This window comes from Cololabis saira, chromosome 21, assembly GCF_033807715.1.
Source record: "Cololabis saira isolate AMF1-May2022 chromosome 21, fColSai1.1, whole genome shotgun sequence".
Lineage (NCBI taxonomy): Eukaryota > Metazoa > Chordata > Actinopteri > Beloniformes > Belonidae > Cololabis > Cololabis saira.
This window is the reverse complement of record NC_084607.1, coordinates 27,796,831-27,824,617: the sequence shown is the minus strand read 5'-3', so window position 1 is coordinate 27,824,617 and position 27,787 is coordinate 27,796,831. Positions and strand designations below refer to the sequence as shown.

The window sequence follows — 27,787 nt, the reverse complement described above, 5'->3', positions numbered from 1 at the left end:
AGATCAGCTTTGATCCTTATGGAGAGCTGGACCGGACCCTGCGTTACAGCAGTAATCCTCTGGCTGACAGATGTTCCAGCTGGATTAGACGCCAACCCACATGTAGCTTTCCTCACACTTGAGAAATCGGGAAATGGTGTTGACCTCAAGCAAGTGTTTTGTTTCAAATTCTGTACTTTTCTGTAGTGAGATTTAACTAAACAAATTAAGGAATGCCCTCAAAACACAAGAAGCTTTACCTTGGACCAAACTAAATCAAATAATTAGCTCCTCACAAATGATGTCCAAATCAGTTTTGCATCAGATTTTATTGTGAATTATTTTTCCATCAGGGTCAAACATCAAATAAGGACTTTTTCTGTAAATGTAACATATCTGATAACAAAATGTGCCAAACACCCACGTGTTCGACTCTTCACAGAGTGAAAACCAGAAGTCTTTTCTGGTATCCAATGGTTACAGCGATGTTAGCGTTTTAATGCAGGAACCTTCAGTGGATTGTGAAGTCCCCCCTGTGGTCCAGTGCAGTCGCAGCTGAGATGAGCTGAAGGGGTCGCCTCAGCACCAGACCTGACTCCTAACAATCGGATTGCTTTGTTTAAATGTTAACAGGCTGATTAAGGACATAAAAAGAAAAATAGCCCACATTTACATCAGTCACCCATCACCCACCCCCCCCCATTTGAACTACACAGTGAATAATAGTTGAAAATCTCAGTCTAAACTGCTTCACATATCCATTCAGTTTTTGGTCTCTTCCTCTCTACGGTTGCGGGGAAGCTCCAAATTTAGCACTCAGCTTGGTGACGAGGGCCATGACTTTGGGATTGTTCTGATACTTGGAGATGTTGGCAGGGTTCTGTGCCACATCCTGGAAAGCAGCCATCACCTCGGGATCCTGGAGAACGGGAAGGACAAACACCGTCAGAGCTACGATGTTAAATCAGTCATACAAGAATACTCGAACACCTGTTCTGAGGAAATGAAACATCCCTCTCTAAAATAGTATTTACATGTTTTTGTCTGTTTTTGCTACACTGGTTAAATAAAAGCGTGAAGGATCAGTATTAACTCAACTCACCTTCATGGCATTGAGCAGCTCAGGATCCTTGAAGAGATCTCCGAGACCGGGCATGCCGGGAGGAGCTCCGCCCGGGAATCCAGCAGGGCCTGCGGAGGAATGAGGCTTGAGAAGTCTAGCAGCACTAATGTGCCATCACGTCTGCACAGAAGAGCACTGTGCAGGCTGGAGAATCAAAATTAATTAAAAAAATGCTCCCAACATTAGTTTTGGAGCATGAAACAAAGTTTGACCTGTAGGTTTTCAAGGATACAAGGTTCCCTGTGTTACATTGACTGCGTTTACATGCGGTCAATAACCCTTTTAAAACCCGAATATTAGCAATAACCCGGTTTTGCACGACCATGTAAACACCAATAACCCCTTTGAATAACCTGAATTTGCTCATATTCGGGTTTTTAAAAACCCCAATATGACCCCTGGGTTCCTCCTTTTAAAACCCGAATATTCGGTCATGTAAACGCCTAACGGAATATCCCCATCAAACGGAGCAGGAATTTGTTTTCTGCGCATGCTCTTTTCACAAGGAATCTCGGTCTTTTGAGTCCAGGAAGTTCTTATAAACATGGAGAAACACAAGACCACGCCACACTTTTGGAGTGAGGAGGAGAATAATCATTTTATAAATTTAATAAAGGATATGAACATTTCTGCATTTGTAGACGGTAGAAAGTACCGGGATAGCCAGATTTACAAGAAGGTGAGCGAAAAGTTGCACGAAGCAGCATTTGTTTTGAATTTGGATACAGGAAGAAGAAGCGGAAATGACGGAAATTGCGTCATCACGTTCTCCGCACGTCGCTGGTTTGATCCAGATATCCCAAATGATTAATTACCATGTAAACAGGGATAACCCTGTTTGCTCACGCATGTAAACAGAATATTCTGAATGTTTCAGTATCCGGAATATTAGCAATAACCTGAATTTTGACTGCATGTAAACGTCGTCAGTGACTGTTCTGAGGATCTGGGAGCAACATGATGCCGATCACATGTAAATGTCTGAATCTATGACATCACGGCGCTGCTCTCACCTGGGAAGAATCCTCCTCCAAACCCTCGCGCTTCCTCTTCCTGTTGCAACACAACACAGCGAGTCAGCAATATTAAACAATAATTAAACAATATTACTTTTATTGTTTTGGTCTGAATTGAAAGTTGTCAGCCACTTGCCCTCTGAGCGCGTGCGTGCTCCTCTCTGGCTTTCTTTAGTCGCTCCTGCTTCTCCCTGAGCTCTCTCTCTTCCCTCTTCCGCTCATATTTGCGTCTGTGCTCTGAGATTTTGTTGGCCTGTCACAAAAAAAGAAGGAAGGGGGCGGGGGGGTCACATATTTAATCCTCGGGACACGTGCTCAGATTAAACTCTCAGGATGATATGAACATAAATGTGCAATCAGCTGTGTAACCATCGTGCATTGTTGTTGAGAGATGCGTGAAAATGAGAAGCGTCCATCACTCGCTACCTTTGGCTGGACCTCCTTCAGCATCGCACTGGCGTCCTCGTCGTAGTCCAGTTTACAGGCTGTGGCAAGATCCCGGGTGGCTTCCTCCCAGTGGCCGAGGAGCCTGCAACACACACACACATTACAGCAACATCACAAACACAACACACACAAGCTCTGATGCTGCGCTCTGATTGGAAGACAGAGGTCGGCACATCGTGACCGTAATTCTCTACGAGGAGGATTGTTTTTATGGCCCGTTAGCTTTTTTACCTCCGTCTGCTGTGTTAACATCCACACCTGATCATCATCCACCACAGGCCAAACCCTAAATAGATCATATTTAAAGAAAGATTGCTGGCTTTACAATTTTATTTAGTTTTTGTTTGTGGGATAATTTCACACACGTGAGAAAAACTCGTTCTGCTAAACGAGTCTTGACTTAATCACTGCAGTCGTATCTTTATAACTACAAGTGTTTCTTTAACATGATCAGTGGTGGGTTTGTGTTGACAGATCTTGGATGTCAGAACCACAGCTTTCTTTCGTATTGTTTTTCAATTTTAATGCGTGTATTAAATTCGTGGATCGGGTCGTAATTGTCTGACACTAACACTTCATCATCATCAGAGTACAGGTACAGTGAATCTGGATGACAGAAGTATCCACAAGTACCATTCTTCCTGAAGCTTCTGCAGCTCAGAACTGACTCTCAATACCCATCTGTAGTAATGGGTATATTTTTAATTACAGAGCTATTACTTTATTTATGAACAAATCAAATGGCATTTCACTTGCTCAAGCACCGATCCTGAAGAAAAAGAAAGTTGTGACGATGTCAGGACTTCACAACGAGGACCACAAACTTCACTTCCCGGCTATTGATTAAATAAATTATGAAGCAGGGCTGCACGATATTTGACAAAAAATGTGATATAGTAGTTGAAAATTGTAAATACAGTATCACTTGTTTTGTGTAAACCAAGACTTCAGTGTAAGGTGTTTATTTCTTTCTGCTTTGCAGATTAAAAAAAAAGTGTCACCTGCCAGAAAATGGCATCTGCAGAAAAATTAAAGACATTATCTCTTATTGTTTGGTTTGGTACCTGTGAGCCTTTCCCCTCCACTTGTAGGGCTGTGCAGAGTCTGGGTTGATGCTGATGGCTCTGTCACAGTCTCTAATGGCTGCGTTGGGCTTCTGCATCTTTATGAACACACTAACACACACAATCACATTAAAAAGTGGGATGTAAATCAAGGGAGCATTGAAGAAAAATGTGAATCATATCGGCCCAGAAATCTCACCTCGCCCTCTTGGCGTAAAGGACGGCAACACGGGGGTTCAGCTTGATGGCTTCAGTGAAAAGATCCAGGGCTTTCTGCAGATCACCTTAAGGTTTAAGAAAAAAAGAAATGCACCCCAGAGTTACAAACCTAGTGCCGTTTTGATTTCCTACTTGAGACCAGATGAGCGTGAACTGCTCAGTTTCTGAGTAACAAATAAACACACCTTCTCCAAGAGCGTCAATGGCTTCAACCTTCTTCTCGTTGGCCTGGTCCATCATCTCATCTGTGATCTGATGAAAGAAAATGTTCAAACAAATCCTACCTAGACCGTATTCCTGTTATGTTTCAAGCCTTTCGACTGAAGGAGTTGGTACACTTTCATGTGAGAGAACAAAGTTGGAATTCAAGTCGATATGAAAACATCAATGAAAGATAGAACTTTTACCTCAGTGTCTTCAGATCCACCCATGTCCTGGGGCTCGTCGTCGTCTGGTTCGATCACTCCGTCTTGCTCGATTTCTGAAACACAAACTCGGTCAATCAAAAAACATGACATGAACACTAAACAACACACTAACTTCAGGTTTCAAACTGCTGCTCACATGGACTCCGGCTCTGCAGCTCTTCCTCTCAAACTAACATCTGATAAATGATTCAGAGTGATGTAGAACAATCAGGACACGACTGAAAGCTGTGGTAATGCGGTCATACATCACATAAACAGAAAAGGAGCCTGGCCTTTTGATTTAAAAGCATGACATTAATGATTACATGTTCCTATTTTGCAAAATAATCTTTGTGTTTAAGGTGTTTCAAATACAGTTGTAAACCATGTGGTTTATGAGTAGCAATATGTTGGCCGGAAACCCTCAAACCTGGTACGTTTTCAGACTCTGGAATGGTTGCCAGGCAACTGATCCTGGCTGCTCGTCAGTTTAGCCCAGGGGTCGGCAACCCGCAGCTCTAGAGCTGTCAAATATGGACCAATCAGATGAAGGGGGGAGCGCCTTATGGCGTCTAGCGTCGCCACGGTAACACTTTTGAAAGAGAAAAGTAATGCGCATAGTTGCAGGATGGAGACGCACATTTTGATGTATAACATATCTGGGTTCACGATACGGTTGGGGCCGTATTAATTCTCGAAGGAATGGCATATATTGCTCCAAAATTACGCGATTAATTCAGAATGTTCAAAATGGCCGACTTCCTGTTCGGTTTTGGCCATGGCGCCAAGAGACTTTTCTTTAAGTAGCGACATTATACAGATGTGTACCGATTTTCGTTTATGTACGTCAAACCGTATAATGGGGCTTGAGGCGCAAAGTTTTTGGGGTCTGGAGCTTTTTCAAAAATGTTTGACCTTTTTTTTCCCCTCTTTTTTCTTCCTTTTTCCTTTCCTTTTCAATCTCGACATTTTTCTCGAAATTTTGATTTTTTTTCCTCGCCATTTCAACTTTTTTCTCGAGATTGTACTTTAACATTAATCTCGACATTTCGACTTTTTTTTCCGAAGTGCATAATGAAAAAAAAATCTTCCCCCAGTTCTAACTAATATAGAAACATGCAGCATGTGTTGACTTCATTCTAAGGCTTATACAATACTTTTCATTTTTTGCAGCTCCAGACATATTTGTTTTTTGTGTTTTTGGTCCAATATGGCTCTTTCAACATTTTGGGTTGCCGACCCCTAGTTTAGCCTTTATTCCACCCATCAGTGGCAAATTCTTATTTTGACTCGATATTTTGAATCAACATCAAACCCAAAGCTTTGGTGAGCTTCAGTGGAGAAAGCTTGTAAACACCAATCCATAGTCAGCTCTGAGGACTGGGATGGGCTTACAGTACCTAGTTCACTCTCCTCGCTCTCTGACGGGGCCGGAGGCTCGGGCTCAGGCGGCGGCGGCGCTGCTGCTGCTGCTTTCGGGGCCGGCCCACAAGGACAGCCGCCCTAAAAGTCAACCCGCACCAGAGTTAAAACACAGCTCTGATTTGTTGCAATCCATAGTTTTTTTCCCCTCCAAAACAAAAAAGACTCGACTAAAGATGTATTCATAGTATTTTCGGGTCACCTGGCAGGATTCCTTTGTGTTGGCTGGGGGAGGGATCGTGGCACCCATGCTGCAAGACAGAATTATGGAGAACAGTTTAGTGAGGTCAGGATGAAGAAGGTCCTCTCAGATAGTTTAATCCTTGCATTGTCCTGGGAATAAGGAAATCAATCTAATGATGGAAAAAACTGTTTATTCAGATAACTTAACATCATCTGGGTGTGTGGCTCAACTCTTTACTCCAATCTTTGTGCTCCTTTGCAAACCGAAGGCCATTATTCCCACTCAGTTGGCCTCACTGAAATCACTTTTAAGGTTACATAGCTGTTTAATTCAAACACATTAAAATCTCTTTCCATTCTGCGTGTAGCTATGCTCTTACTTAAAACACTGAACTAGACTGTGAGGTTGAATATTTCATGACTTAAAATCAGATAAACATCTGATCCTCATTATTCTAGTTTGTTCACGGTTCACCTCTAACCTCCCAGGTCTGAATAACGTGTTGGACGGTTCTGAATCTGAACCCAGTCTTAGTTTCATCTAACTCCTCAACAGTTTGGTTTACTTGAAGCCGACGGATAATTTGACCTTTCTGAAAAAGAGTAACATATTTCCACAACCGCAGGATGCGTCTCCCGTCCCGGTTTAAGGAATGAGAAGCTACTCTTTGTATCAGTGTTGAATAACTTGTTTCCATATAAACATGTTACATCGAGAAAAGTAAAAGCCAGAAGAAAATGTCATATCTCGCTGCGAGTTTGAAAAGACAAACGTTTGCATTTTTTTTCACTGTTAAGTCTGCATATGCAAACAGCTTAAAATGTTGTCTCAAAGGTGGAACAGATGTTGCCTGGAAAGTTTGCAAGAATATGTTCGATTTAAAGTTTACAACCAAATTTCTGAGCCTCTGCCTTTGCACCTCCATCAAAAACACGCCTTCACATCGCAAACGTGAACTCGGGCATGAACCCCATTTTCCTCACGTTTCATAAAAATGACAAGGAATCAAACCACCTGGCCCAAATGGAATATAGGAGAAGGAAAAATGACAAATTAAAGGAACAATTTGTAATTAAAAACAATACCGGGTCTATTATTAGATGGTAAAGAGTGTACACACTCGATAGGGAGCAAAACCATGTGAGTCCCAGAGCAGTTTCTCTCAGAACCTACTATCTGGTTGCAGAAAGATATTCAATTAATATCAGCGCAGGTGGTAATGGAGCAACATCAGAATAAATTGCTCTTTAGACCCCTGACAGGACTCAAATATGTCGCTCCACCTAAGTGATTGTGTGGATAGTGTGGATAGTGTCCCTACAGGCAAATAATGTCCCTTTGACTTTGTAAGTGTACAGAAAGTGAATCAAACATTTAATGCAATTTTTGTACACATACAAAGTTAAAAATGACCTTTGTTTTTCTGCAGGAACCCTATCCACACTATCACTTTAAATGAGGACATTTTAAAATCTGGTCAGAGGCTCAAAACTGCAATTTATTGCAATGTTGCACCCTCGTACCCTGTGCAACATTAGATGCCATTTTGTTACACAAACTATTTCATTCCAACCCAAAACTGCTTCAATTTGCACAGTTTACACTCCCTACTATCTAATAATAGACCTACGGTTGATTTAACTTCATAGTTCCTTTGAATGTGCAGCAGAAAAACAGCCCCCACTCATCTACTCCTTCTGTCCCTCAATGCCACATGTTTTAGTTCTTAAAGCATCCAGACTTTTCTTTTCGGGCTCTAACTGTAGTCAAAAACATTTCAATTTGACCTGCATCTATTTTTTAAATGTTCACAACCACTGAGCTCATTTGCCAGGCCAATGGTACTTTTTTTTTTGGAGTTACCACCCAGTCGCTCACTGCTACGGTCCACTTGCACTGGGAACTCGCCTTCCCAGTTGTTTCCCGACTTCTGAAGTCTGAAGGGCACGGAACCGTCCCGCGTGTCAGACCTCAGTCATCAATCCAGAGGTCCTGAGTAAAAGCTGTGGTTCAATGTGCTTTTAACACTTCTGTCTTTATTTGTTATAAGTCAAATTGAATAAGCTGCATACTTACTGCCACACTGTTAACTATAGGCATGTCTCCTTCAAATAGAAAAAAAGGGGGAGGAAAGTTTGTTTTTTTAAGAAAAAAAAGTGGTAAATAGGTTTTCACTAGATTTTAGAGGCAACATCAACCCAAGTCCTGACTTCTGACTTCTAGATGGGGCTTTCACCATCAGCCATGTGAATCGATCATGCAGAAGATGAGCATGAACCCCCCATGGAAAAGGTGATTTAAAAAATAAATTTAAAAAAGCCTCCCAGGGTCCACACATTTGTCATAATAACCTCATAACCCTTGTAGTTAGTTGTAGGAATAACCAATAAAATTTTTTTTTTTTTAAATGCTTCTTAACCAAGTAAACGTTCAGCTCATAATTAGTCATTTTCTGTTACTGTTCTGTTTCTGTTCATGTTCATAAACACAGGTCGGCTGATTGGGGAAACACAGCTGGGCCTGGAGTCGCTGGACGCTAACAATGAACAGTTACAGCTCCATCTCAATGATCCTCCCATCCCTTAGCGAGTGAGTTCCAGCTACTGCCATCAGGACGCAGGTTTAAAGTCCCCAGGACTAGGACCACACGCTACAGAAACAGCTTCGTCCCTGCTGCTGTCTCTCTTTTAAACAAATCTTAACAATTTGTATTTATTACTGAGGTCTATCCTGGTTTTGACTTATTTATTAGAAACCCCGACCTTGGTTTTTACTTTTTTACTCATTCATTGTTCTTTGCCTTGTGGGCAACATCTACTTTTATCCTGTCAGTGAGCATTGTGAGAACCTGCCATGTCTGTCTTGTTCTGTTGCAAACCTGTTTATTGTTTTTGTCCTGTGTCAAATTAAGGACAGTAGAGATTGTGTGTGAGATGGCTTTTTACTGCAAAACAAATCTAACTACGGGTATTAAAGGTATAGTCTGTAATCGTATTCAAAAACATTTATTGTTATACTGGGTGAAATGGTCCTTCCATCCTGAGAGTAGCCAGTGAATAATGTGTTTAGAAAAAGGAAAGAAAAAAATCCGACCTCTCTGACAGCTTTAATCCTGTAAAAACTCTGACCAATCTGTTTTTTGCGCACAGAGTGGCACGGATTGGTCAGAGGACCAGAGGATTGGCAGGGGGGAAAGAACCAATCCTTCATTTTAAGTCCCGCCCACGCCCCCCTCTGTCCCATGCGCGCACTCGTCACGTCGAAAATCTTGCCGGAAAACTTCACACACTCGAGTCACGTTTGCTGAAGAATGGCGCAGAAAACGAGAAAACGCAGCCAAAAATATCACCTCGCCAGTATGGGGGTCCGTGGGGATGGAGGCGTCTCCATCCCGGCGAGGGCGGAGAGCGCCGGTGCGGGTGACGGTGCGCTGCAGTGCCGTGCAGGCTCTGTTGCCACGGCTACGCCGTAGGGTACGACGTAGGGTACGCCGTAGGGTACGACGTAGGGTACGCCGTAGGGTACGACGTAGGGTACGCGGCGACGTGCACCATTCTGCGTTGGTGTAACGAGGAACCATAAATCAGCCTTCAGTGTGTGCTCTGTCTGCTGTTCTGAACTCTTCTCTGCTCATTTTGCTGGGACGTCGGGTCCCTCCGCCGAGACACAACTTTTGCGGTATACGTTCTTTGTTGTGTCTAAAAATGATGCGCAGTGCCCACCCAATCAGAAACGGTACAGATATTCTGTGATATTTTTTTAGATTTATAGAAAAATAAAATTATACAAAAATAAAGGATCCCCATAACTTTGATTGGGTGGGCAGGACGCACGTTTGGGTGGGCACAGGTGGGCGCAGAACCATAATTCAGGCTTTAGAGGAGGTGCCACTTTCAAATCTTGCTAGCTCTCCAACATTACAGACTATACCTTTAATAAAGTTAACTTGAACACAACAAGGCCTAATTATTTCCATTAACAGTCATCTCCTCAAAACTTAGTCAACTAAAACTGCAACAGTCCCACCACATATGGAGAAGTTTAGGTGTGCAGTTTGTAGATATTCCTGTAGTCTGACCCAGAAGCAGCTTGTGCTTGTCAGGTCGTTAATGGAGGGGGGGCGTGCCGGAGCACGTGGTCCCCTCGCTGTCTGCTTAACACAGTTTAAAAACAACATTTATCTACAGATACATGTCGTAGTTGTAGTTTAAGTGCAGCATTTCCCCGTGTTGGTACTGACTCGTGCAGCCAGGTCCTTAGGAAGCTCATCTCCGGCAGGTGCAGGATCTGCGGGTTGGACTCGCACAGCTTCACGAAAGACTTCAGCTCCACCAGCTTCCTGGGATCCATGCTCGCTCAGGCCAGCACACACAGCGCTGAGAGGAGGAGAAACACGAGAGGAGTAAACCAGTGAATGAATCAGTGAAGTAAATCAGTGAGTAAACCAGTGAATCAGTGAATCAGCCACAACCAGGTCAGGCTTTGTGTGCAGCTTAGCTGCTAGGTCATGCTAACCAGCAGCTCCCTCGCTTCATTAAACTATCAAATCCAACAACACTGGGAAATACCTGCTCCACGAATAAAGCACACGTGCACAACTAGATTCGAGGATTATTTCAACACTTACAAGCCAGAAAATTATGGAAATGTCAATCTATTGACGGATTTTGACGCATGAAAACCCGGTTAGTTACAACATGAATGTCCAGGAATAATGATGATAATAAAAACGTCTTATTTATGTTGATGCATGGAAGCGTATTTACCTGATTGAAAGTGTAGAAGGTTTGCACGCCAGGAGTGATCGTGCAGAGAGAGGTTGCAGGGATGTGTTTCCACTGGACTGTCACTAGTGGCGTCGATCAGAGTTTCATTCAGGCAGCTGCTCGGACACCCCGAGGGTGGGGGGCAGGTATGCCCTCGGTTCGGCCTGTCAGGCAGCAGCTTCCCATGATCTGTATAGTTAGTGGAAAACAAAGTTGAAGCAAATATTATTTTAGGTACGTTGAATACTTTAATATAATTGAGTACCTCTGGAACTCCCTCCCCAAACACATCCGTGACTGTACAGACCTCCCAATATTCAAATCCCATCTCAAAAATCACCTTTACAGAACTGCTTTTAATGTGTGATTAATGTCCATGTCATGTAATTGTCCTGTGTGTACTGCTTTTATGATTTTTACTAATGTAAAGCATCTTTGAGTATCTAGAAAAGCGCTATACAAATAAAATGTATTGTTATTATTATTATTATCATTAACTTTAATTCAAGGAGATTTGTATAATTTGAGTATACATTTGTATAATTTGCTATTGTGAACGCATCGTAGGGGTTAGTAATGTTGCCTAAAAGCAAGAAGGTTCCTGGTAGTGATCGATCGATCGATACCACCGATTTCCTTTCCGATCCGATATTGAGTAAAATTAAGGCCGGTATCAGCGATACTGATTCGATATGGATACATTGTTCAAATACACTTAATGTGCCTGGGAAATGAAAAAAAAAATGGTGTATTTTAGATATTTTAAGAAGACATCAGAGTCAATTATTTAGCTATTTATTTTAAAGTCAGAAGTATACTGAGGTAACAGTCTCATTCACAATACAGCCGAGCTACGTGTTTGAAAAAGCTGTTTCCATCACTAACAAAAGATCCTAGGTAAAATAATAAAACCATTAAAATAAATAACAGAATAATAAACAAAAATATGAACTACTATAAAAATGAAGAAAAAAAGTAGTTCCTACCAGCAGTGTGCCATTTTGACAAAATCTGAATAGTTTAGTTACCTTCCACCGTATTCCTGTTAAAGATATACATTACAACAAATGACTGAAGTATCAAAAGTATCGATATTTTTCATTTGAGAAATCGATTTTAGAGCAGACGGGTCTGGTATCAGAAGTATCGATATTTCAGTATCGATCCACACATCACTAGTTCCCGGTTTGAGTCCAGAGCCTGGTGGAAGTCCTTCTGTGTGGAGTTTACATGTTCTTCTTGTGCTTGCGGGGGTTTAATCTGGGTCCTCTGACTTCCTCCCGCGCAGGTTTAAATTTAATCGATTGATTCTAAATTGCCTGCGAGTGAGAGTAAGGAATTTGTCTGTCTATGTAGACGTATGTGGCCCTGAGATAGACTAGTGACCTGTCCAGGTGAACCCCTGCCTCTCACCTGAAATGAGCTGGGATAGACTCCAGCAGATCCTGTGACCCTGCACAGGATGGATGGATGGATGGATGGATGGATGGATGGATGGATGGATGGATGTTGCTCTGATGAACTCTCACAATTAATAGTCTCAGAGAAACCAATTACGTGCAATAACAATAATAGCAGTAACATGCTGTAACAATGCACCTTCCAGCAATAATCATGCCTGCCTCATTCTGCTGCACCTCTCACTTAAAAAAAAATAAAAAAAATTGTAGGTTATATATGTTATTTTATTCCGAGCCGTGATTTTTTTTTTCCTCATACTGCTGCACCTTCAGTTCTTTAATTGTATATACGGTATGTCAATAAGTGCTACATTTGTTTATTTATTGTTTGATATTTTTAAATCTAGCGAAATGACCGGAGTCAAATTCCTTGTTGGACAATGTTCGGACCTGGCCAATAAAGACGATTCTGATTCTGATGGATGCATGGATGGATGGATGGATGGATGGATGGATGCATGGATGCATGGATGCATGGATGCATGGATGGATGGATGGATGGATGCATGGATGCATGGATACATGGGTGGATGCATGGGTTTCACTGACAAGGAACCGTCCTAAATCAAAGCAACACTAACTGCTGGCTCTGATCCACTAATAGCAGAGGGGGTGGGATTACGGCTCTCTGCCTGACAGAATAAACTCAGGGTAAAACTCGCCCCGCTATCAGGACTGAACGTGGTGAGCAGAGTCGGGACCTTCTTAAGTGTCAACAGTACATAACACTTGTATGAGACGATCGTAGAGTTTGTAAGTCACATTTCATTGTTAACGTTCATATGCCAACCCAGTGGTTGACTGGCTGTGCCTGCTTGTGTCCGCAGCGGGCCGTGATGCTGCTGCTGCCCGTGTGAGCAGCGATGTTCCCCGCCGGCTGCTCGCTGTCTGCCCGGCTGCTGCTGCTGGCTCCCCGCAGCCCCGCAGGTGGGACTGCACCCTGTTACCACGCTGTCCTGGCAGATACATGCACTGGGATACGATACACAGATGTACTTCCATCCCCACGCCCACCTCATACTGACAGACTCCAGTTTTTTACAGCCTGCCGTCAAATGAAACTAAAGCCTGATTTATGGTTCCGCGTTAAATCGACGGCGTAGGGTACGCGGCGACGCACTGGGTACGCCGTAGGCTCTGCGTTGATGTAACGCAGAACCATAAATCAGTCTTATAATTGAGCTGTTGGGTCATTTTTATGTTTATAGTTTATTTACAGCACTGTCTCAGAAAATTACAATATTGTGATAAAGTTCTTTATTTTCTGTAATGCAATTTAAAAAAAAAAAAAAAAAAAAAATATCATACATTCTGGATTAATTACAAATCAACTGAAATATTGCAAGCCTTTTATTATTTTAATATTGCTGATTATGGTTTACAGTTTAAGATTAAGATTCCCAGAATATTCTAATTTTTTGAGATAGGATATTTGAGTTTTCTTAAACTGTAAGCCATGATCAGCAATATTAAAATAACAAAAGGCTTGCAATATTTCAGTTTATTTGTAATGAATCCAGAATGTATGACATTTTTGTTTTTGTAATTGCATTACAAAAAATCACAATATTATAATTTTCTGAGACAGTCCTGTAAATAGCACAATTCAACACAAGGTAATTCAAAGTGCTTTATGTCAATTAAAAGCGGCAAGACACAATTAAACAGTAAATAGCAAATAAAATGATAATAAAAGAGATCAAATAATAAAAAGCACAAGGTGTTAAAAAGCAAGGGCAGTAGAGTACAGCAGGTAAGTATTTAATTTAAGAGTACACTTCAGTAAACAGTAATGTTTTTAGGCCTGATTTAAAGGATCTACAGTTGGAGCAGACCTCAGGTCTACAGGAAGTTTGTTCCACCGGTGAGGAGCAGAATAACTGAACGCTGCCTCACCTTGCTTGGTTCTGGTTCTGGAAACACAACAAACCAGATCCAGATGAACCTCAGGGGTCTGGGAGCTTCATAGGAACTAACAGATCAACCATGTATTTTGGTCCAAGACCATTCAGGTCTTTGTAGACCAGCAGTAAGATTTTAAACTCTATCCTTTGACTCACTGGAAGCCAGTGTAGTGATTTCATGACCGGTGTAATATGGTCCAGTTTCCTGGTGTTTGTAAGGACAGGGGTCTAACAGACTCCAGAACAGCACCCCGACTTTAATGTAAGGGGTGGACGTACCATGATGTGGTCCTCATTTGCTGTAGGAGGAACAGAGTATATAGCATATTACGTATGACCACCTCTAAACATCAGCTAACTATATCTTGGATGTGGATTGTTCATCAAAATGGGCAGTGACCCACTAACATTTCTAAATGATCTCAAAAGTGGTTGAAAGACAACAAAGTGAATCTTTTTGAGCAACCGTCACAGATTCCTGACATTGAAAATGTGATGGTAAAAAGGAGTTTGTGAAGGCTCACCAGCTCAACTCACATCCACCTGTTCTGTCAGGACTAATGGACAAAGTAAGATATTCTGAGAAAGCCATGGACTGTTATTCAGAATGAACAAGCCAAGAGAAACGGTTTAAAGGGAGTTTTACTAAATAAAAATATATCTTAAAAATGATTTCCCTCATTATAATATTTTACAAAAAAGAAAAAAGTTGAGTGACCTAAAACAGGAAAGTTTTTCTCAACTTTACTATCGGATGTGGACAGAGGTGGGTAGAGTAGCCAAAAATTGTACTCAAGTAAAAGTACTGTTACTTCAGAATAATATGACTCAAGTAGAAGTAAAAAGTAGTCATCCAAATAATTACTTGAGTAAAAGAAAAAAAGTACTTGGTGAAAAAACTACTCAAGTACTGAGTAACTGTTGAGTAACGGCTGATTTATTTTTTTAACACAACCATTCAAACAGACAAAAGTACAAAATAATCATCTTCAGGCAAATTAAATCAATAAAATAAATTAAAATGAATAAAAAATAGCTTAAATTAAAATAATCTTAAAGTAAATTCAAGTACTTTAATAAATAATAAAATGAATAAAATAACAGAATGAAAAAATACATTAAGCACAAGTAGCACAAAATTTCAAGCCTTTGTTCTTTTCTTTTTTAACCAGGCAGAACTAGAACAAGCCCATGAACTCATAGAAACTCTGTGTGTGTTTGATTCTGTGTAAATGTGACAAAACATGCAAAAACAAACATTTTTCCCAAAGAATCACTCAGTGATGTCATGAGATTGACGCGTACGCGGATAAAAGGGATAAAAGAAAAGTAACAGCTCAACGTAGCCTAATGTAGCGGAGTAAGAGAAACAGTTTCTTCTTCACAAATCTACTCAAGTAAAAGTAAAAAGTATAGTGATTCAAAACTACTCCTAAAAGTACAAAACTTCCCAAAACTTACTCAAGTAAATGTAACGGAGTAAATGTAACTCGTTACTACCCACCTCTGGATGTGGAGCACTTTTGAGCACCTCTGTATCCGTGTGTGTGTTGTTGTGTGTAGGATGCATCTGGTGCTCGTGCAGAAGCATTTCTGTGAAACCGGGAGGTTTGAAACCAAAGACGGTCCCAGCCCGGTACCTCGGCCAGCCCAGCCCTTTCTCCCACCCGCACCTCCTCAAACATGGTGAGTACCGTCTCTAGCTGAACGCACCACGGTGAGCTTTAGTGCCGTCTCCAGGGCCTGAGACTTCCTGCTCTTCCTCCCCAGGTGAGGTGACCCCAGGGTTGAGCCAGACAGAATTCGAGCTCCGCAGGCTCAAGCTGGCCGCGCTGATCCAGGCCCAGGCAGAAAAGATGGGACCTTCTGCTTCCTCCGGCACCCACGTGGTCATCGTCCTGTCCCATCCCACGCGCTACATGACCAATGACATCCCTTACCCCTTCCACCAGAACCAGGTGACTCTTGGGTTTTTCCCTTTTTTGAACATCATGCACGGCAAAGTGGATGGAGACTAGGGCTGGGGATCGATTCAAATGTCAAGAATCGATTCGATTCCAATTTTTAAGATTCAGAATCGATTATCAAGATTTGATCCGATCTGATTCTATTCCGATATTGATTTGGGTTAGTGTTATTAAAACAGTTTTTTGAGCTGTTGCATGAATTATATGACTGTAGTTCAGCAACATATTAATACTAGTATTATATTGAGATTCAACAGCAAGTATTGCAGCTAATGATTCTGTAAGGACCAATCAGCTCCCAGAATGCTGATAGAACTGCTTTCAGAAACATCTTGGGTCAGAATTACCAAACAGATCCAGGGAGGAAACAGAGACGGATGAAATCGGTTTTATTTTTTCCCACATTCCGTTTTTATTTGTTCCATTTTCGGTCTATTTTGGTTTTTAATTTTTGAGCATTTGGTTTTTAGCATTTTTTGCAAATGTAACCCCAAGACAGTATATAAAGTAATGAAATATAGACAATTTATGCAATTATAACCTAACACTTTAATGTTTTCATACCTTTAAACATATTTAAAGGCAAAAACATGGCACCAGTTATTCTAGTGTCCAACAAAACATTCCTTTTTTGGGGATAAACAAAAAAATAACCAAAAGTTGTAATGTAATGATGAAAAAAAAAATTACATAAATAAATAAAAGAAAAGAAAAATCGATCTTTAGACATATGAATCGATTTTTAGGAATTAATATGGGAATCGATTTAGAATTGGGAAATCGATTTTTTCAACACAGGCCTAATGGAGACATGGACCGTTAATCTGGAACCAAATGTTCTGCAGGACTTCCTCTACCTCAGCGGCTTCCTGGAACCCGACAGTGCTCTGGTGCTTCACGGGAGGGGCCAGCCGGACCAGGCCATGCTGTTCGTCCCCCGCAGAGATCCGGGGAGGGAACTGTGGGACGGCGCCCGGGCGGGGAAGGACGGGGCGGCTGCTCTGACCGGCATAGAGCGAGTTCACAGCACAGAGGAACTGGGTCTCGTACTGAAGAGCCTTAAAGGTGGGTGGATGGGGGCGGGGGGGTGCAGGGTTACCTGTTTCACAGATCGAAGTTTACAAAGATAATTAAAGCTGCAATCAGCGATGAACGGGCCCTCGCGCGTGCAATTTTCACCAATAAAAGTCAAGGACTCAAAACTAAGTCCGATGACACCACCCATGACTCTTTATGTCAAACCATTCAAAAGTTATGGCAGAAAGTAGGAACTATCACATATGGACCAATCAGATGAAGGGGGGGCACGCTTTTTGGCGTCTATCGTCACTACGGTAACGCTTTTGAGTAAGAAAAGTAATGCGCATCGTCGCCGGATCGAGACGCACATTTGGATGTATAACACACCTGTGTGCACAGTAGTTTGTGCACGAAGACATGGCATACATTTCGCCAAAGTTACACGATTAATTCACATTGGCCGACTTCCTGTTCAGTTTCAGCCATGGCGCCAAGGGACTTTTCTTTACAGTAAGTTGCGACATGATACAGGTGTGTACCGATTTTTGTGCATGTACGTCAAACCGTATTGTGGGGCTTGAGGCACAAAGTTTTCTAGGGGGCGCTGCTGAGCCATTAGGCCACGCCCATTAATGCAAACCATTAAATATCAAATTTTTCACCAGGCCTGGCTTGCGTACAAAATTTGGTGACTTTTGGGGCACGTTTAGGGGGGCAAGGGGGGGCTTGTTTTTCTCCCTCCTTTCGTCGGAAGAAAAACAAGGAAAAAAAGAAAAATTCCTACAGATACAATCGGGCCTTCACACTGTCAGTGCTCGGGCCGTAATAATTACGTTTATTTCAGTAATTTGGAAAAGATTATTAGTAAATTAGGACTAATGAAGACCCCGGCCCTGGTTCCCTCTCTCTGCTCAGGCACTCAGTTCTGGTACGACAGCTCCCACCCCGCCCACCCTCGGCTCCACCAGACCCACGTGCTCCCGGTGCTGGAAGAGGGGCCGACCCCGCGCTCGCTCAGGTCCCTCGTCCACTCCCTCAGGGCCCTCAAGAGCCCCGCCGAGGTGGCCCTCATGCAAGAAGCAGGTCGGATCTCTGCACAGGTGAGTTGGTGTCTTTATGTGCGGCTACACAAGCGCATCTTCCCATTTCAGCTTGACGTTCTCACTCCAGCTGCAACCGGTTTCTCGTAGGCTTTCAGGAGGACGATGTCTCTGTCTCGGGGAGAGGTGGATGAAGCTGTGCTATTTGCCAAGGTGAGTCAAAAACTTTGATTAAGTCTGGGTGAGTCTTCACTGCTATGTTTGAACAGCTGGGACTATAGATGTAGGAAGGGTGGGGGGGGGTAGAGTGTCTGGAGCTCTCTGTGACAGAGGAGTAACGGGGAAGGTTGACGAGATGGGAGTGAGACCAGCATCTCTGTGGTTTGAAGACAGCAGCTCGACCGAGAGAAGGGAATCAGAGCTGAGGATGTGAAGATTTTCTTCGGGAGTGATGAGGATGGATCAGGAGCATCAGAGGACCAGCCAGGGTCACATGTCCTGCTAGTAAGGTGTGACAGGCTAGACCAAGATGGTTTGGACACTTATGGGACTTTTCCACTAGTACCTACTCGGCTCTACTCATCTCAGCTTGCCTCGAGTCATCTCAGCCTAGTTTCTTTTCCACTACAATTCAGCACCTGGAGCAGAAGTAGGAGGTTGGAGTGAAGCTGCTGTGACGTATTTGATTGTGTATCTAAATGAAGAAGACAACAACACTAAAGATGTAGAACCTGGAGGAGATGATATATGTGCTGCTGGGTCTGTGGCTTGTTTGATATCAAGTTAAAAAATGAAAGTGAGAGAAGCTTCAAGCGGCGGCGTGAATTTTTTAGCTCATCTCAGGACTGCTGAAAAGTCACGAGCAGTCATGGACTGAAAAGGCTTCTGGTAGATCTCGCCGTTCCTTATCCCCCCCGTCTAGATCCCTTTGAATTCTCTCCTCAGCCACCAGGTTTATGGACGACTGCACCTCAGAGTTGGACCACGGAGCAGACTTTTGCTATTGCTTTTCGAATTAAATGAAGAAGCCGCCATCACAGTCGCTCTTTCGCTGATTTCCGCCTCCTGACTCAGGCGTCTGACTCCAACCCCCCGACCAATCGGTGGCCTGTAGTGTGATGACGTCAGATACGGCCGACTCAACCACTTAGAACCTCTGCAGAATAATTACAGAAAAGTATCTACCCGGCACGGTTAGCCAACGGGTGGAAAGGCGTTAAACGGAGTCAAGGCGAGCCGAGCCGGGCTGAGTAGGTACGAGTGGAAAAGCACCAATAAAGGAAGGACGGAGGTTCCTTTGATAGAAGGATGCTGGAGATGGAGCGAAGGGGAGACCTCTGGGTGTGGTGAAAGAGGATAGAAAGTTAGTTGGTGTGAAAGAGGAAAATGTAGCAGAGAGGTTAAGATGGAAACTACATATTACATACAGAGCCGTCTGGGAGATTTGCGAGGTCCTGTGCGAAACGGCCGGGGGGGGGCCCTCGCCCGAAATTTGGGAGTTTTTCGGGTCGCATCGGGTGTCTATATGCGCAATTTTAACTCTCCAATTAGCAAAATACTGGATACCTTCCCCTGCCTCATCATCATTTGGCTTGCCTCGACGCGGGGCCCCGCGGCTGCTTGAGACCCGGTCAGATCGGTGATTTTTGTAACAAATTTATCAAACGAGCCTTTCAGAGAGGCATTAAACTCTTCCATTTTCTTTAGTTTTTTTCTTTTTTCCTCCCCTGATGGAAATTTCCTGAATCTGTCTCCTTCTCTCGACATTGTGTGACAGTTTGTTCCAACTCCACCGCCTGGATCAGAGCAGCTTGTGTCTGCGCTTGGTCTGATCAGTTGTATTGAACAACAGACATCAATCAGCAAGCACATCATTGCACATATATTTATTGATATGCACAGACTAGTACACATTTAGGTCTGTAATGGAACGTGACTGTTTATTTATAAGGGAAAGAAGGAAAAAAAAAATGAAGAAAAAAAAAAAAACCACCCATAGCGCGAGGCCCCTTGGGGCGCGAGGCCCCGTGCGGTCGCATGGTTCGCACACCCCTTGCGGCGGCCCTGCTTACATATACATACTTCATATTTTTTCCCCTGAACTGATATGTGTCACACTTCTGCAAGCTCTTTCAGCAGGAAGATGGCTGATCATACAGTTGCAGGAATTTCAAGGTACTCCTTGCACCGACGGCTGCGGTCGCCGGCTCGTGGCTGGTTATTCACTACAGCTTTAATTTGAAACACTTTGGCTTTTATTGACTTCATTAAATTGACTTCATCCCACACATGTTGGTGCATTTCCTTTACAGCTTCTATTCGCCTTACAGATGGTGTGAATTGCTAACTTCGTTTCCCTCTGTGTACAAATGTTTTATTATCTTTCTTTTTCTTCTTCTGCTTGACCAGTTATGAAAAAATAAAAATAAAAGAGACTGAAAATAGTCAAATTGTGGTCAGCAGTTAAAAGTCTATCAATAAAACAGACAATATTTCAGATGATCCTGATTTATGAAGTTAGATCCTGACTTTTATTCTTGGACTTTTACTGTCCTACCTCACTTTGGACCCTAAAACACCAACGTAGATCAAAGCGTTCCAATTTTTTAATCCCCTTGTTGCCATAAGGATGAAACGCTGCAGTAAATGTTCATTTCTTAAATTATCTATGAACTCTTTTTCCAGTTTGATTTTGAGAATCGGATCCACGGCGCCAACTTCCTGGCCTATCCGCCGGTGGTCGCTGGAGGGAATCGAGCGAACACGCTGCACTACATAAATAACAACCAGATTATCAAGGTAGGATTCAAGATTAAAGTGAAATGAACACTTTGGACACTTTGCTTATCCAGAGGATGATGATGGTGCATGACGGTATTACTGAGCGGTTTAAAGCAGTCACACTGGTTTTGAGCTCTTTGTCTCTTCTGTCAGGATGGAGAGATGGTCCTGCTTGATGGAGGCTGTGAGTACTTTGGTTATGTCAGCGACATCACTCGGACGTGGCCTGTGAACGGAAGGTATGACTGATTCACGATTTCTGGTTGAATCCCTCAAAGAAAACAAATGGTTGATTTCCTATAAGCAATTAAAAAGGGGAAGCTTAAAATGTCCTCAAGGACACCAGGCCTGCATGTTTTTAAATCAAATCAAACTTTATATATAGCACTTTTCATACACGAGTAACACAAAGCGGTTTACATAATAAAATCAACATTTAACATAGAAAAACTCACACACTCATGGTTAAAACCAGAGACCAGAGAGCAGAGCATTACAGTAGTCTATTCTACTAGAAATAAAAGCCTGCATCAACACCTCTGTGGTGGCAACAGAGAGAAATGTACGGACTCTGGCGATGTTTTTAAGATGATAAAATCCTGTCTTTGTTCCACTTCTAATATGTGAAACAAAATCCTGCCCAGAGTCAAAAAGAACGCCCAGATTTCTCACACACTTAGAAGATTCAAAATGATGCAGTTTTGTTGAAATTGGTGCAGAGGAGCACCTAAAACATGCAGGACAGTGGCCCCATGGGGCCTGCGTTGGGGAGCACGGGACTAAAGTCACAACCAAATAAAAAATCACAACACAACACATCTAAGTCACCTTTTATTTCGGTACCTCTGAGTGTGAAAACATCCCAACTGTTCGTCACCGACCCAGATCAGAGAAGACCTATTTTACACTCTTTCATGAAAAGCTCATCAAGATATGCAGTAAGAAAACACTTAAGAAACTAGTATATTTATGTATTTATTCATTCATTTGCAATCCAATTTATACATCTAAATTAATACATTATCACAAAAATGTCTTATTGCCGTTTTCAAGACGAGCCTGGCCACTAGTGACACCTCCATAAACACTACCACGTACAGTACGTACACATTTGGACCACTACATCTTTTTTTTTGTGTTCAAATCAACCCACCAGAGGTGGCTTAATTGGATAAATGTATTTACCCTCCTTCCCGTTGTGATATCTGCTGGTGTGGCGTTATGTATATCAGGATGAGCAGGGGAACTCCAAAGTTTATATGCCGGCTGTTTATCTTCTCTGGTCCTGAAGAGAGAGACTGGCTGCGTCCGAAATCGCATACTTCCACCCTAATGAGTATGCAAAATGAGTATGCAAGATTTTTTAGTGCGTCCTAAACATTAGAACGTACTCAATAGTATGCTCTATCCATACTCATTCCGGAGAATTTTTTTAGTGTGGATTGATGGACACTAGCTGAGCAGAAACTTCCCACAATGCAATGCAGCGGCGTTTGATTGCTAAGTGATACGTATATGTCATAAGTATAATATTAAGTATAATAATATTATTATATAATATTAATATTATAATATTTGTATATAATAATATTATATAATGTAATCTTGTTTCGGCCAGAATAAACGGGAAAGAGCGGAGCGGTGCTGCTACTGCTGCTGTGACACGTCACTTCCTCCCAACGGCAGGTAGTGACGTGTGCGCTCTTAATAGTACGTCCGTATTAATGCATTTTACTGATATTTACTGAAAAGTGTGCCGAACTTAAGTATACTTTTTAGTATATATTTTTTAGTATGGCATTTCGGACGCACCGAGTGTAAGATGTTACTCCTGTTACTTTTTCAAATGCTGGTCTCCCACATTTCGAGATTTTAAAGCCTTAAATGAAAGGAAACGTAATACGACTGTGTACTTCAGTGTTATTCTGTTACCGGTGAGAGAAACGGACGGATGCTGATGCTGTTCTGGCCTCTTCTCTCTCCCGACAGGTTCAGTCCGGCCCAGGCCGAGCTGTACGAGGCCGTGCTGGAGGTGCAGCGCTCCTGCCTGTCTCTGTGTTCCCCCGGCGTCAGTCTGGACCACATCTACAGCACCATGCTGGCTCTGCTGGGACGGCAGCTCAAGCGGCTCGGCATCCTCAAGTCCAACACCAGCGACGCCGACGTGCTGAAGGTAATGGTCAGGTGATCAGGCAGGAGGAAGGTGATGGACGGGCTCGCCGATGGAAATGTATATGAAGGAGCTTGGTCTGCAGCAAGTACGCTGGCCTCACGTCTCAGTTTGTCTTGTGAGAGTCGGGGGAACACCGTTTTACTCCGCAACTAATGAGACGGGATGTCGGGGCCCAGAAATGTTGCCTAAGGCTCACAGGATGGAGGGAAGCGGTTAGGTCCAGCTGTATCGCAGCGGCTGATGCAGTTCTGCAGACTTCACAGCACGAGGACTCACCGAGACCTCCATAGGACCAGACATGGCTCTCTGGATTAGCTTAACTAAGTCTGACATCATGGCTGAACTCATCTCTTCCATGGGAAGAACCAATGGATACTTATTTTTTAAAATATAAAGCGCTCTTAGTTACAGATGACCCAGAACCCAGCTGGTTTTTAATGAACCCCAAAGTTCCCCCTGTCCCACCGCTACTCACTGAGCCCCGCCGGCTACCTGCGTCTGCACGTATCACGTATAAGTCACTCGTGCTCTCTTCTGCTCCCAGTCGATCGCCGTATCCGTCTCAAGGACAGATCACAGGCTGGAAGACGAGGGAGACAACAGACGAGACGGAACCAGAGCGCTCCTGGCTCTCCGTCTGCAGACAGAATAAGGAACGGAGAAATTAATGATGCTTAGAGCCGGCCGGGGGTGGGAGGGGAGGGGGGGTCCCCCCGCCGCCTGTCCACCAACACGGGGAGCCCTGAGACTAGGGGAGCAGAACATCATTAACCCAGCCCTCGTAGGTGCGTCAGACTCACTGCCAGCAGGTCGCCCCCCCCACCAACGCTCACATCTTGAGCTCATTAGCATTTACAAACTAAACTTAGACACAAAAATATGATGAACATAAGTTTATGTGAGAGCTGTTAAACTAAATCACAAGGATGTTTCCGCAAGCTGTTATTAAATGAACAGTCAGGTTTCTTTGCCTCCCTCAACAAACTTATATCCATGTTCAGGCCAGCTGACAGTCCTGCCGGGGCCCCGGACAAAATAATCTAAGATGGGCCCCCCTGCGCCCGGATCTCTCCTTCTCTCCTCTTCCTCTCCTCTCCCTCTGCTCTTCAGGTTTTTATACAAGCTAATGGACGTTAACATTAGAGCTAGCCAGTTAGGTTAAGTTACAAGGTTGGTAAACGTTGGCTGCGCTGTTTCTTACCTTGCTCTACGCTGACTTTATTAATTCCAGCTTCACCGTCACCACCTTTTTAAAAATATTTGTGTAGATGAATCTCTGAGGCCTCTATTTTCTTCTTCTCTTCTTCTCTTTTCTCTTCTTTTCTGAGCACCGGACTTGTGCTGACCGGACATTTTGACCATTCTAGTGGTTGAATTAAATAAGATAGATAACGTCAAATGTTTTATCAGCGGCCAAACCATTTTTGTGTTGGGGGTTCTTGACCACAAGGACAATTAGGAAGAAAACGAATAACAAGCTTTTCGTAACTCAAATACTACATATTTTTTCCACAAATAGGCATATTTTGAAACATTTAGAAAAATGATTCCATAATTTAATGAGGAAAAAAAATAAAAAATTAATATATATATATATATATATATATATATATATATATATATATATATATATATATATATATACACACATTTTTTTCCTTTTTATATATATATATATATATATATATATATATATATATATATATATATATATATAATATAAATAATTATTATATAATTTTTTTTTTTTTTTTTCAGTTCTGGGCCCCCCCGGGGCAACAGACCCTTTTGTCCCCCCGTTTGTCCCCCCCAATTAAATGTTAGGTTTAGGCAGGTAACATTTGTATCATCAAACTCTCTGGAGACAAAGAAAGACACAAACACGATTAAAATTTACTTGCAAGGAGAGCAGTCGAGATTTGTAAGATCTCCAACATACTCATACCCATATTTCTTTCTCCATGTTTCACTTCCCTTGCTTTCTTCAATTATCTTGTCACCAAGTTTGGTTAAACTTGTGGGAATTTAATTTTCCGTCATAACCAAACTTTTCCACCCATATCTGTAGGTATTTAACCTGTTTGGGGTCCGTCTTTTCTATACATTTCCAGTCGTTTGACTTTAATTTACTCTCGAAGTTTTTACTTGACCCGTTTCCCATATTTTTCTTCTTCTTCTTTGGACCAGTGGTTTGACGTCACCTAGGGTGACCTAAACACTGGATTTTTTATTTACGTGAGACGAGTTTGGTAAAAAATCTGAGTGGTAAGTCTCGCTTCTACCGTTTATAGGTGGAGACTTCTTACCTTTGCATCCACTCAGACCCAATCTGCGTTTCTCACATCTTTTAATATGGGAAATATTACCCCTTTCATTCATTCATTCACACCCCCCTTTTTGTGCACTTATTTCCTTATTTTTCTTGCCAGGGGAGTCCGTCCTTCCACGGAATTTAACTACTTCTCTGAGTAGAGGACTCCGTACGTCCCACACGGAATTTAACTGGTCTTACAACTTTTTAACGGCAATTAAAAACTACTTCTCTAAGTAGAGGACCCGTATATCCTTCCTCAGGCCTTTAACATACTTCAGACGTCTTTATCACTTCAGGTCTCTTCAACTCTTATTACTATATTACTATAATAAGACTGACTTACCCTGTGATGTGTCTATCTCTCCTGCTTTCGGATGTCGTCAATCCTCGGGTCCCAGCGGTCAACCGAAGTTGGTCCCGTCAAAAGGGTCTGTGCCTTGGCCAAGGTCTTTGTGCACCGCGTTCGCGTTGAACCGCTGGAACCGTCAGATATGTTGACATCCGGCTCGAAGGACCAATTAAATGTTCATAGGAAGCAGATGATCCCAGCTGCTTAAAGCTTTGATTTGTCTCTGGTCTTGCTCAGGCTGCGAGGCGGTACTGCCCCCATCACGTTGGTCATTACCTGGGCATGGACGTCCACGACACCCCCGAATTATCCCGCTCTCAACCTCTACAGCCGGGGATGGCCATCACCATAGAGCCAGGTACAAACGAATGTCTGACTCGTGTCCGAAAGACTAAACCACATCTATCTGTGATCCTCAAACCTTCTTGTTCTCGTCTCGTCACAGGTTTGTACGTCTGTGAAGACAACGACCAGGCGCCGGAGCGTTTCCGTGGCTTTGGCATCAGGATTGAGGATGACGTGGTGATCCGGGACAAGGGAGGACCTCTGATTCTGTCCTCCGACGCGCCTAAGACCCTCGCCGACGTGGAGGAGGCCTGTGCTGCCAGATAAGGATCGGAGGCCGGTGGATCCAGATCAACGTTTCCATCTCCATGGCGATGATCGTCATCAAGCTCAGGGTGTTAGAACATGAAAGATTTGAGCGCACTGTAAAACCGAGCATACGCTCAGAAGGACGCCGTAAACAACCGTACGCTGTAACTGGGGGGTTGTTATCACATCAAGGTTACGGAAACGGGCTGAAGCATCCTGATCATGTGGGTCCATGGTGCTGTCGGTGTTCAACCCAATCCTGAACTTTAAATCAAAACTACAAAAAAAAACCAACTTTAATTTAATGACTGTGAAAGCATTTTACTTCCACTTTTTTCTTCTCATCTCATGTTTAAGTGCCCCCACCATGACACGCTGGGTGTTTACACTGCAAAAACTCAAAATCTTACCAGGAATATTTGTCTTATTTCTAGTTAAAATGTCTCATTTTTAGTCAAAAAAAATCTCATTACACTTAAAACAAGAGTCATCACCAGAAAAATAACTTGTTTTTACAATTTTCACCTGTTTTAAATACATTTTCGCTTGAAATAAGTAGAAAAATCTGCCAGTGGGACAAGATTTATTTTTTCATAACAAGCAAAAAAATCTTGTTCCACTGGCAGATTTTTCAACTTATTATAAGTGAAAATTTACTTGAAACAGGTGAAAATTGTTGTTTTTTCCAGTGATGAGTCTTGTTGTGTGTAATGACAAGTGTAATGAGATTTTTTTGACTAAAAATGAGAAATTTTAACTAGAAATAAGACAAATATTCTTGTTAATATTTTGAGTTTTTGCAGTGTATAATCTAAGGATGATTTCAGACCTGTGGCCCGTTTGTTTTGTTCTGATTCAGGGGCTAAATCGATACAGTTGTTTCGTTATTTGTTTGTGGTGTTTGTGTTCACAAGGCAACCGTTTGTGGCGTTTCAAAGCTGTTAACAAATGCCATGCGGGAACCAACTGTTCTCTCATTGGTCATAAATGAACGCTTCTGTACCCCGGAAAAAAAAAACAACCAACAACTATGGAGCATCGTAAGCGAGTGTGGCTAGTTTGTTTGTCGGTTGCTGTGTGGTTTATGTTCTGACTGCAAACAAACCGCTCCAGGTCTGGAATGGAAGCGAACCGAGAACCTAATCCTAACCTCTCCTAGGAGATCTCGGCTCGCTTGTTTTGTGCCGCATCCGAGCGCGATTGCTGTGTTCACATATACCAAACGAACTGATCTTTAGGGGGAAACGCTCCCTGTTTTGGAACAACTGCTCCAAACGGGACAGGTGTGAAAGCTCCCTAACTTATAAAAAACGTTCACTTCTATCAGCTCACACCAAACACAGAACATCAACTCACTGCCGGAGCGGGAAGGACGAACCTGTCGGAGCTCCTGTGAGCATAAAGAGGCCAGAGCGGCTGCTCGGGGTCAGCCTGGACTCATTTCTATATCTAAAGTGTGAACACGTGTTCGGTGATGGCAGTTTCACTGCTCTGGAAATGTGATCTCTTTTAAAGACGTATGTTTATATGTATTAAAAGTATTCTGGTAATAAACTCA

General features: G+C 42.7%; 2 protein-coding genes across 4 annotated transcripts; one reads left to right on the top strand and one right to left on the bottom strand.

Moving 5' to 3' along the window:
* Nucleotides 1-289: 289 nt before the first annotated feature.
* Nucleotides 290-10,761, bottom strand: st13 (ST13 Hsp70 interacting protein). The gene is made up of 13 exons (XM_061711312.1): nucleotides 10,628-10,761; nucleotides 10,102-10,237; nucleotides 5,880-5,928; nucleotides 5,656-5,758; nucleotides 4,256-4,329; nucleotides 4,034-4,100; nucleotides 3,829-3,913; nucleotides 3,630-3,740; nucleotides 2,545-2,647; nucleotides 2,251-2,371; nucleotides 2,116-2,151; nucleotides 1,082-1,170; nucleotides 290-898 (listed from the first exon to the last, which is right to left on the bottom strand). The coding sequence occupies exons 2-13, from the start codon at nucleotides 10,209-10,211 to the stop codon at nucleotides 764-766; spliced, it is 1,083 nt and encodes a 360-aa protein (XP_061567296.1). The 5' UTR covers nucleotides 10,212-10,237; nucleotides 10,628-10,761; the 3' UTR covers nucleotides 290-763.
* Nucleotides 10,147-27,787, top strand: xpnpep3 (X-prolyl aminopeptidase 3, mitochondrial). 3 transcript variants are annotated; one of them, XM_061711310.1, is made up of 12 exons: nucleotides 10,147-10,296; nucleotides 12,915-13,014; nucleotides 15,555-15,677; nucleotides 15,762-15,949; nucleotides 16,804-17,023; nucleotides 17,894-18,078; nucleotides 18,169-18,231; nucleotides 20,704-20,817; nucleotides 20,953-21,038; nucleotides 22,789-22,972; nucleotides 25,873-25,993; nucleotides 26,081-27,787. In XM_061711310.1, the coding sequence occupies exons 2-12, from the start codon at nucleotides 12,951-12,953 to the stop codon at nucleotides 26,245-26,247; spliced, it is 1,515 nt and encodes a 504-aa protein (XP_061567294.1). In that variant the 5' UTR covers nucleotides 10,147-10,296; nucleotides 12,915-12,950; the 3' UTR covers nucleotides 26,248-27,787. The 3 variants fall into 3 exon arrangements, with proteins under 3 accessions (XP_061567294.1, XP_061567295.1, XP_061567293.1); XM_061711311.1 differs by lacking the exon at nucleotides 10,147-10,296 and adding an exon at nucleotides 12,757-12,771; XM_061711309.1 differs by lacking the exon at nucleotides 10,147-10,296 and adding an exon at nucleotides 12,760-12,840.

Coding starts and splice junctions, on each gene's coding strand:
- st13 (XM_061711312.1), bottom strand. CDS start 10,211: ATGGATCCCAGGAAGCTGGTGGAGCTGAAGTCTTTCGTGAAGCTGTGC. Junction 5,929..10,101: donor CTAAGGACCTGGCTGCACGA/GTCAGTACCAAC, acceptor TCTGTCTTGCAG/CATGGGTGCCACGATCCCTC. Junction 1,171..2,115: donor TGGAGGAGGATTCTTCCCAG/GTGAGAGCAGCG, acceptor ATTCCTCCGCAG/GCCCTGCTGGATTCCCGGGC.
- xpnpep3 (XM_061711310.1), top strand. CDS start 12,951: ATGTTCCCCGCCGGCTGCTCGCTGTCTGCCCGGCTGCTGCTGCTGGCT. Junction 17,024..17,893: donor CGTACTGAAGAGCCTTAAAG/GTGGGTGGATGG, acceptor CTCTCTGCTCAG/GCACTCAGTTCTGGTACGAC. Junction 22,973..25,872: donor GCGACGCCGACGTGCTGAAG/GTAATGGTCAGG, acceptor GGTCTTGCTCAG/GCTGCGAGGCGGTACTGCCC.